The 10,382-nt window shown below is 36.9% G+C and overlaps 2 protein-coding genes across 3 annotated transcripts; both read right to left on the bottom strand.

Annotated features, from left to right (window-relative positions):
- Positions 1 to 539: 539 nt before the first annotated feature.
- LOC130749781 (probable cyclic nucleotide-gated ion channel 20, chloroplastic) lies at positions 540 to 3,331 on the bottom strand. Of its 2 annotated transcripts, XM_057603154.1 has the most exons (7): positions 2,988 to 3,327; positions 2,821 to 2,901; positions 2,125 to 2,432; positions 1,935 to 2,012; positions 1,037 to 1,166; positions 718 to 807; positions 540 to 590 (listed from the first exon to the last, which is right to left on the bottom strand). In XM_057603154.1, the coding sequence occupies exons 3-6, from the start codon at positions 2,295 to 2,297 to the stop codon at positions 751 to 753; spliced, it is 438 nt and encodes a 145-aa protein (XP_057459137.1). In that variant the 5' UTR covers positions 2,298 to 2,432; positions 2,821 to 2,901; positions 2,988 to 3,327; the 3' UTR covers positions 540 to 590; positions 718 to 750. The 2 variants fall into 2 exon arrangements, 1 of the variants encoding a protein (XP_057459137.1); XR_009023099.1 differs by lacking the exons at positions 540 to 590; positions 718 to 807 and having other exon boundaries at positions 1,120 to 1,166; positions 2,125 to 2,681; positions 2,988 to 3,331.
- Positions 3,332 to 4,720: 1,389 nt separating this feature from the next.
- LOC130746050 (probable polygalacturonase At3g15720) lies at positions 4,721 to 8,008 on the bottom strand. Its single transcript, XM_057598563.1, has 8 exons — positions 7,313 to 8,008; positions 7,057 to 7,194; positions 6,781 to 6,960; positions 6,334 to 6,541; positions 6,101 to 6,182; positions 5,826 to 6,015; positions 5,369 to 5,458; positions 4,721 to 5,086 (listed from the first exon to the last, which is right to left on the bottom strand). The coding sequence occupies exons 1-8, from the start codon at positions 7,454 to 7,456 to the stop codon at positions 4,868 to 4,870; spliced, it is 1,251 nt and encodes a 416-aa protein (XP_057454546.1). The 5' UTR covers positions 7,457 to 8,008; the 3' UTR covers positions 4,721 to 4,867.
- Between the last annotated feature and the right edge of the window lie 2,374 nt (positions 8,009 to 10,382).

The following is a 10,382-nucleotide window of genomic DNA, read 5'->3' as shown; positions in this document are numbered from 1 at the left end:
TAGTTGTTACTGAGGAATTAACACGACTCAGACGTTTCTGTCTATATCTCCATGCAACTTGAATGCGGTTTGCGGCAAGGGATCTCCAATAAGGCGATTCATACCTAAAACAACACAATTATCAAATGAACATGTCAGCCATGAATATCAAAACATAAATTAAGCTTTCGATGCGTGAAAAATCACAATCTTAATAGATATTAGTGGTTAAATATATCAATAATGATAACAATAGCACAAACTCTTCACTGAATCCAAGGTGAACTCATCACAGAACATTCAAAGAAAGTTATAGCTGGACCAAAATGTTACCATCTGTGAAGAATTTATGAATATAAAAAGTGTGCAGGTATTATTGCTGGTTTGCTTATTTTCATTTTTATTTATGCTGAACCCTAAATACTGATAGTAGATATAAAGAAATTACCTTAAAGCTCCTTGGACCTGAGGGCTCCGCAAGAATCTTGTGAAAAGTATCGTGACTTCTTCAAGGTCGGCGGCAGAGAGTGAAAATGCCTCCACATTTGTCAAGCACTTTACTGTCCTGTTGCTAACCAACCTCTGTCCAGGAAGCCTTACTTTTCTACCATCTGCACCAGATATTGAATCAATGAACCATGCTGTTGCTTATTTTGCAGTGGCCAAGTTGCTGACTATTGCAATTTTAAAAATATGTTAGAAACAAGCATCCTGTCATTGAATCAAGTATTGTTATACCTGAGCTTACAGAAGAATGTTCAAGATACCATGTCATAAGTTCTTCACCACAAGCGTCCCCTTCAGATAATGGCATTCTAGTTCCATACTCTGGCAAAATGATTTTCCTTCAAAATGATTTTTACATTTAAACTTCTACTCAATCTAACAGGTTACAAGTAGAGACCTAAAGAAAACCAAATCTTAAGTGAACCATGGTGACTGAGATTCTGAAGCTTATCTAGCATCTAAACCACATGATTATAATCTACTTAAGGCGTAAGCATGACAAATTGTTGTAATTATAATTAGTCATTTAGTGCAGATGTTATGATCATACTTCCTTAACAAATCTGAAGAGATGGCGTCTAATGTCTCTCTGCAGATCTTCTGGCAGATTCTCCATAACCATTTCTTCATTCACCCACCTTATTGCAGCCCAATTATACCGTTCAGCCTGTCTTACTCTCCTGCATTGAGACATATTACTTGTACACAATGTATGATCCATAATTTGATGTGATACAATGACTAAAGAAATGACATAATATACAGTGCAGACTGTTTCCTTAGCTTTGAGGCCTACAGACATGCTATATAGGAAAAGAGTAGTTCCTCATATATGGAGACTAGATTAAAGAATCTACAATTTAAAAAATGCATCGTATACTATGATATTAATGACATGAGTATATGACACGAATTAAAAAATGCACCGTATATGTCACACGAGTTAAAATTTTAATGGGACACTAGAGTGCCTTGCAGAAGCTACCACGTGGTAGAATTTATAAACGTTTTCCTTTTATGTAATATCACTTGTTGTATATATCACTCCCATTATTAGAGATAGAGAAGATATGCTGAAATATCATTTCACATATTTTGCAAGATTATGCATACCACTAATCAACAGAGTAGTTAATTATATTTAATAAATACACAAAAACCAGAACATATTTGGGGACAGATACAAAAAGAAATTCCAAATCATCCTATGCCTCTTTAAAATCTGAAATAAGTCTTCAGAAGCTGCTAATTTAGTTAGCCAAGTCATGCAAAACAGAACTTGTGTCTCGGATCAGTAAATTGCCCATGCACAAGAGAACTATGTATAATGTCAATAAACAGAGTTCTGGAGAGGGTGGGGAGTTGACAACCAATGACTTGAATCAAGCAGTTGACATGCTTTTTTGACTGTGGATATGAGTCATGAGAAGAATGGGAAAATTTTATACCTTCTCAGGTCTACTGGTAAGCGCCGATGGCTCATCCATTGCTCAACATCACGACCTCTAAGTTGCATTTCCAGCTTCCTGTAAAAGGGATAAGAATTAAAAATATCAAGCATATTGCACCAATAAACACATCAGAACTTGACCATCAAAATTTAATTAAAAAAACTTCCAGCATTAGGTTAAGTTCTACCTCCGCCCAAGAGCCTGTAGAAAATTCTGTATGTTTCCAATGAGAATTGCAAAAAGCAAGAGTCCCAATCCCATGATGGACATAGTAAAAAGGACTTCCCACACAAAATAGCTAGGCACTTGATTACCAGCTATAGTACTGATTTGCTGCATAAGGTTAAGATAGTTTTCCATATTGATAAATTTACACAAGTAGCACTTGAAAATACCTCAGACGTGTTATCTCTGAGCTAGTAATCAAGACATTGAATCATGTTTGAGTTCCAGAAGACAGAGTTCATTGTCTTCTTTCTAAGATCATTTCCTTGACTGTCCACAAACTAACTAACAAATCAGTACTACTAACAGCAAACAATAAGGTAATTAAAAATGACTCAATGTCAAACCATTTGAGCATCTCCAATATATTGACATGAAACCAGTAATATTAAATTATTAACTTTGCTTACACAAAGAAAATTACAAATTACAAACACACCCACATTGAAAAATGGCTTTTTTAAGCTAGAAAATGGCTTTCTTATCATAAACACAAACATCCCACCAACTAGTTTACAGCTGTAACAATTCACAAGATAACAGGATTAGAACCAAACCATGAATAATGAAAGCAGTAGCTCACATAATCAGGGACTCAGTATTGAAGGGAAAATGGAGAAAAACCATAATTGGATGAGAAAAGGGGGGAATTGAGTACCTGAAAAAATCTTCCAGTGAGGTTCATCAGAGCATTGGGGGCATGATCTTCCTCTTTTTACTGAACATATACATTTCCAACCTGAGGAAAAAGCAACAAACATCACAAAAATTAGGGTTACATCAGCCAAATTGTCACAAATATTCAAGCTCTAGATCTGGCCATACTTGCTGAGCTCCTGAAAGAGATCTTCATAGAAATTGTTGAAGTGGTCCTGGAGCTTGTCCTGAAGCAAGCAATGATACGTAGTGCTTGGAGTTTAACAAGGAAAGTGTTACATGAAGCATCAATCGGTGAAGAACTATGGATCGGCAGCGGATGGTATCAGAGCCCGGGAGCGATGGAACTTGAAGGAGAGGGACACGAGCGGCGCCGGTGGAATAGGCGGCACCGAGCAGGAGAAGGAGAGGGAGAGGGACGCGTGCGAACGAGAGGGAGCAGGAGAGAGAGGAGAGGGAACAGAGAGAAAGGTTAGGGTTTTTCTTTTCAGAAAAAATTGGAGAGTGGGAGGAAAAAACGAGAGTACTGGGGTAAGGGGAAATCTATTGCCACGGTTCCTAAAAAAAATAATAAAATATTATCCTCTTTTGCCACGGTTCCGTTAATAACCGTGGCAACTGACCTTTTGCCACGGTTCCGCCTATAACCGTGGCAATTGAGGCGTGGCAAAAGGTCATTTCTGTAGTAGTGAATAGACCAGTTCTCTTTTGAGGCATCGATGGTGGCGAGATCATCGATTGCCATTAGAACAAAATATATTTCAAAGCTAATAGTTGGAGGGAATAAATGATGAAGTTGAAATATGCGTAATCAAAGTTTCATCTTAAAAAAGGAAAAAAAAAATAACGATGGATTGTATTTGAAATATGCGTAATCAAAGTTTCATCTTTTTTTTTCCCATCTCAATGTTCTGTATATAAATTAATTCTTATGGATCAAAATTGAAGGCTGCACGTGAAATAAATTCATTAGGTTTGAATTGCTTTAATTCATTTTAATTCTTGACTTTTTTGTAAGCAAAATTAACACCAATTAAATGCACTAAGTACCTTGCGTTTCATGTGAACTACTCATTCTGATGAGCTATTAAAGAAAAATAGGAAAAACGCTTTTAATTGTGTTATTACAGTATTTAAGGTTTGACATTTTTTGCAAATCATATTAATTTCTTTCAAGAATTAATTTCTTTATTTTCTTTACTTCCCCAGCAGAATTGCTCACCCTGTTCGTGACTTGCTGAGTAGAATTAACACACTTCAAATTTCTTGACTTTTTTTCGTTAACAGAATGAACACAATTAAATACTCATTCAGTGCAGGTGCTGAATCTCAAATTGAAGGCTGTGAATATCCATTTTAAAAATAGTTTGAAGATTCAGATTCAAAAACTGAATTACCTTTTTCATGCCTACAAAGAATTCGAATATTTTTGAATGCATTAATTAGGGGTTATAAAACAATAAAAACAAAATCATCATTCAAATGACTTTGATTAATGGGCCTCCATAAAAAAGCTGAAATTAATGTGGGCTTCTACTATTTTGGTCCAAAACAATTAGAAGGTGACACTTGTCCTGCAAAAAGGGGGGTGGTTAAGAGTAATTCTTGGAGTGCCAAGTCATGGAGGTGGGGCTCACAATCTTCCTCTTTTCTAAAGTATATATAGATGAATAATCAATAATAAACCACGTCAATAAGTTAGCTAGCAACATTGATTCTTAATAAGAAGTTTCAAGATTAACTTTTTTTCGGGTAAAAAGTTATAGAAGTTCATCTTGTCAAGTATAACAATGTTTCTTTTTGACACTGGATCAAGGATTTCATTGAAACTGGACCAATGGCCCAAAAGTACAAAACCAATCCTGCTGGACTACAGAAATAGAATCCAGTGCAAAGTGAAATAACTAAGTACAAGAGATGAAGTCAACCTTACTAGAAAATGATACTTAGGTTTTTTTTGTCGAAACGATACTTAGGGTTTAAACATAGCTAAATGCACTGGATCCTATTTACTACTTCAAGAACCTAATTGGCTAGTACATCTCAAGTCAAGAACAGACAACATTTGGACTACATAAAGAGAATGACCCACGAACATTATTACACAATGCACGTGTTCTTTTCCCTGCGGATACATATTTTATGTTAATCTTATTTAATATAATGCCGGTGCAGCCGACGGTAGGGTCACAATTTAGTGTGATTGCCTCCTCGGAAGCTGAGTTTCCTGTGAAGTTACGGAAAGTAACTTCACTCACTTTCACTGCCTCCGCAAGACCATTACGTTGATAAGCCCTATAATTTTGGTTAATGATGATAGGGTTCTCTGCTTCATCGAGTATAATATCTTCAAAAGTTATCTTCCTCGCATACCCAGATCCTCCCTGGTTAAAAACACATAAAATAATTGTGGCTTAATCACTTGTTTCTTTATATATAGTAGTTCATAAAAAACTAGTGCCAAATGTCTTTTTTTTTTTACAAATCAAACAAATAATGGCTGAATTTCAATGAAATTAGAGTCAGTTGTTTGTTAAGTTGTTTGTTACCTGCCATGTCTTGATTCTGGCACCATTTGTGGTTCCTTGGAAGATGCAATTTCTCACATGTACCTCTTCTACTGTTTCAAACTTTCTAGGCTAAAAAGCACTTTTGGCCCCTGATGTTTCAAGTTTTTGCAAATTATGCCCTTACTCTATTTTTGTCGATGTTTCTACCCCTCATGTTTTCAAACAGTGCACCGTCTACCCCTCTGTCACTCAGACACGTTAAAAAACTAACGGAATGAACTAATTTTACTTTTTTTTATATTATTTGGATCTGTCACATGGAAATTACAAGTGAAATTGGAAAAATTGGGCATGGGAGATTCAAACTCAAGACCTGTAAGTAACAAAACATGCATTTAATCAGTTAAGTTACATACATAATTGATATATACATCGAGCAAATTTAATTGATATCATTTCCTTGATCATCATCAACTTTATATACTCCTCTTCATCTCTCCAATCTACTCAGGAACCTCTCCTGAGAAAGCCTGAGTGACGGATGGGTAGACGGTGCACTGTTTGAAAACATGAGGGGTAGAAACGTCGACAAAAATAGAATAGGGGCATAATTTGCACAAACTTGAAACATCAGGGGCCAAAAGTGTTTTTTAGCCAACTTTCTATCTCTCCCGAGGCTCCCAACACTAAATATCAACAACACAAACCAAAGTGAGTTTAAATTTTAGTCAAGCATATCAATAACATAATCTCAAAATGAATGAAATTGACCTGATGCCATGGCCAGGACCACATGTAATACCAGTTATGTTGATAAAAGAGGAACCATCATTGATGGCAATGCAATCATCTCCTGTATGTATAATAATTAATAATTAAGGAAAATAAACAAATCATGTTAAATTTGTTCTGTTTTTATGATTTCTAATAATCAATTTAAATATATGGCAATAGTGATGGTGTAGGATAGAAAATGAAATGAAGAGTATGTATTAATTAAATACCAGTTCGGATCGTAGAATCCTTAATGAGGATGTTAGTTGATCCTGAGATATCAATCCCATCGGTGTTAGGACTTTCCTCTGGGGCAGTAACATGAATATTGGAAATGCTAGAGTCACTGCATGTACTTATACTTATGTGATTTCTTGGGCTGTTGATGTGATTCGTTGCACTAAGCGCTAGATTCTTACAGCTATGAAACCGAAGTGCCTGCAAACATTGTCAATCAAATTTCATAGTTAATTCAAATAATATTGTAGTTAATTTTTAGAAAAAATAGTAATTAATTAATATATGTTTTATAGTGAGTCAATTGGAAGGTTGATACGTTAAGCACTTTTTTTAAGAAAAAAGAAAGTTATGGACTGAATGGCAAAAGGTAAGGCAATTTGACATGTTCACTTATTTAAAATATAATAAATTCTGGATCATGTATTTCAAGTACTTACACTTGGCCTGTCAGAATCATCAGAGTACTTGGCCCACCATGTAGCACCTTGCCCATCGAATGTTCCTCCTCCCCTAATAACAAGGCCATTTATGCCTGAGAAATCGATCCATGCTCCCTTATTATTATTTGCCCATTTCCAAGCAACAACACTTTTAGGGGCAACAAGAGTGCCCTGAAGCTGTCAAGCAAAAAAATGTATATAATGTAAGTAGCTACAAAAAAGAAAATTACTAAATGTTAGTAGCTAGTAAAAACATGGTTCATATTCGTTTACCTCAATGTTAACATTGTTAGTTTTGCAAGGACCTTTAAATGACACAGGTTGCAACATGAATGATTTCCCTTTGGGTATGAGAAGTGTTGGGGCACCTTGAGTTGCAGCACACAAATCATTCCATGCTTTCACAAAAGCCTTGGAAAGTTCAATTAGAATGGTGTCAGATTCAATTTGAAAACCTAACAATAAATATTTAAAACTTAATTATATCAAATAATATGAAAATATAAAAAAAAACTAAAAACTTATATACTTGTGAATCATCAGTTTGGCCATCCCCTTTTGCACCATAGTTAACAATATTGAAGTTGCTAGATCCTGCATTGGGTGTTACTCTAGCATACAAGCTAGGTATAGCAACAAACAACATAAAAATCACAGAAAATAGGCCTTCCATATTGGTGGGGGAAAAAACTATGAGGTGATTCAGAAGCTCGAATAAAGTTTTGATGTGAAAAGTGGTGAAATGGTAACTTATTATATATACTGGATGAACACCATTCCTTGCAGGAAAATTGTAATCAGCAATAATGGCATTCAAATCTTTGTCTTGCGAAGTCCAATTGCATTGTGAAAAATAATTTCATTGTCTACATTTTGCTGATTTAGGGCCTATGATTTAGTTATTTCATGCATAAATTCTCCTATTCCGTCAAAGAAAATGAAAAGGTCAATTACAATTCTAGTAAAACTCATTTAGACCAGTATTTTTTTGGTATCTAGGTACCAGTAGATTTGAACCCAGGACTTGGGAAATTTTAATTTATCAAGTACCATTTAGGCTATCCATACTAGTATTTAGACCAGTATAATTACAAATAAAGTATCTTTCAAAAAAAATTACTAATAAAGTATCATTAAAGCATGTTAGTTTTTCAAAAATGCAATTGCGAAACTAAATAAAAGAAAACATTATATATGTTTTATGAAGAAAACATTTGATTAAATTTATAAAGAGATTAAATATTCAATTTGTAAGTGTTCAAAATTATAATTTTGATATACAATTTTTATTTCAAAACATCTTCTGAATTTACACAAATATTGTGTTCATATTTTTCAAGAGAAAAGAATAATTCAGATGGATTAAAGAGTTATTTTAAAAAGAAAAAGTTTTATTTCTAGTACTTTTTTATTTGGTAAGTTGCAAGGGTTGGACCCAAAGAACAATCTACGAAATAGAAACTTACTATATTAGAGGTCGTAAGCCTTAATTATAAAATCTTGAGAAATTACAGAAAATTACGATGAATTTGACTTGTGAGCCAAAAAATAAGCACCATAATTGACTCCTGAGGGACAAATTGAAAATGACATTCAATTTCATCCGAGCCCAGTTCATTTTGAAAAACAATAGTATGATTTACTATCTTACTTATACTTTTCATTAATTAATAAAAAATTAAAAATACAAAACTATAATGCACTCTGTTATTATATAAAGTTGAGTCTAGCTTGGAACATTCGGGGAGGAGCAGGAGCTCGTGGTCAAAGGAGGGTTCGGGATTTAATTCGTTCTTTCCACCCGTCTCTCTTTGCTATTTTTGAGACTCATTGTCAGTTTGAGTCAGTTGCGACATTTTGGCGCCATGCAGGGTACGAACTTTGTGGTGTCTCCGAAGCGGTAGGGCACAGTGGTGGTATTTGGGTGCTTGCTCCGGTGGATAGAAACTTCACCGTTCAGGTGATCGATGTACACTCGCAGGTGGTATCCGTGTCCATCAACTTGAACACTAACTCGTGGATTCTGTCAGCCATATACGCTAGCCCTAACCCTGTCTTGAGAGAGGACCTCTGGGCACACTTGGTAAACCTGCGTAGCCAGTTCTTGGGACCATGGCTTGCTACCGGTGATTTCAATGAGATTTGTTATCCCTCTGAGGTATCAGGTGGAGATTTCTGCCAGGTTCGAGCTCTCCGCATGTTATCGATGATAGAGGAGTGTGAATTCATCGACTTGGGTGCAACGGGCAACACATACACTTGGGAAAGGAAGAGGAATGGCCAACGAACAATCGCAAAGCGCCTGGATAGGGCTATGGGGGATATCTCTTGGCGGCACCGATTCCCAGAAGCTTACGTTGAGAATCTTGCTCGGGTCTACTCAGACCATTGTCCCGTCCTAGTGCGGTGCACTTTGTCAGTGGAGGATCCTACAACACGTCCGTTCCGCTTTCATGCAGCTTGGGCAACTCATCCCTCCTATGAATCTGTGGTTCGTGATACCTGGAAGGAGCCACCGCCCTCTTTGGTGGGAAAGCTAAACAACATTCGATCAGCTTCGATATCCTTCAACAGAAATGTCTTTGGTAATATCACGCGAAGAAAGAAACTTGTTGAGAGGAGACTTCAAGGGGTGCAACGAGAATTGGAGATGAGGGAGACAGAGTCTATGTTGCGACTAGAAAAAGCGTTGAAAGAGGAATTTGAGCAGATCCTAACTCAGGAGGAGTTGACTTGGTTCCAGAAGTCTAGGGAACGGTGGGTGAAGTTTGGGGATCGCAATACAAAATTTTTCCATACTCAAACAGTGATACGACGGAAGAGGAACAAGATCCATGGCATGTTTGTTGGGGACGTGTGGTGTACTGATCCAGAGACTTTGAAGGAGGGAGCCCAAGCTTTTTTCACTAACCTTTTTTCTGTTGATACACAGGTTTGCAGGAATCACATCATGGATATTAGACCGCCCTCCATCTCTGTGAATGACAGAGAGGATCTCATCCGTCCGGTGTCCTTGGAGGAGGTTCGCCAAGCCATCATGTGTATGAATTCCTTCAAAGCTCCAGGCGCGGATGGGTTTCAGGCCTTTTTCTACAAACAATATTGGAGCATTGTGGGCCAAGACCTTCATAGTTTGGTGGCTGATGCTTTCCGACAAGGGAAAGGAGATGCCTCTCTCCTTGAAACTCTTATTGTACCTATTCCCAAGATAGAGAATCCCCTCCGGTTCAAAGATCTTCGTCCGATCAGCTTGTGTAACGTCGCGTACAAGGTCATCACCAAGGTGTTAGTCAACAAGTTTAGACCCCTCCTTCATGATCTCGTGGGCCCTCTTCAGGGGAGCTTCATTCCAGGTCGGGGCACCAAGGATAACATCATTCTAGCTCAAGAAGTAATGCATACAATTCATTCCTACAAGAGGAAGGGTGGATTGGTGGCTTTAAAAGTGGACTTAGAGAAAGCATATGATCGTGTGAGTTGGGATTTCCTCCGAGCAACTTTACATGACTTTGGTTTTCCACCACCCATTGTGGATCTAATCATGTGGGGCGTCCAGTCAGCATCCTTGTCTGTCTTATGGAATGGCTCCAAGCTTGAGT

This window comes from Lotus japonicus, chromosome 1 (assembly GCF_012489685.1).
Source record: "Lotus japonicus ecotype B-129 chromosome 1, LjGifu_v1.2".
Taxonomy (NCBI): Eukaryota; Viridiplantae; Streptophyta; class Magnoliopsida; order Fabales; family Fabaceae; genus Lotus; species Lotus japonicus.
The sequence above is the reverse complement of the archived record's forward strand: the minus strand, read 5'-3'. Positions and strand labels throughout refer to the sequence as shown.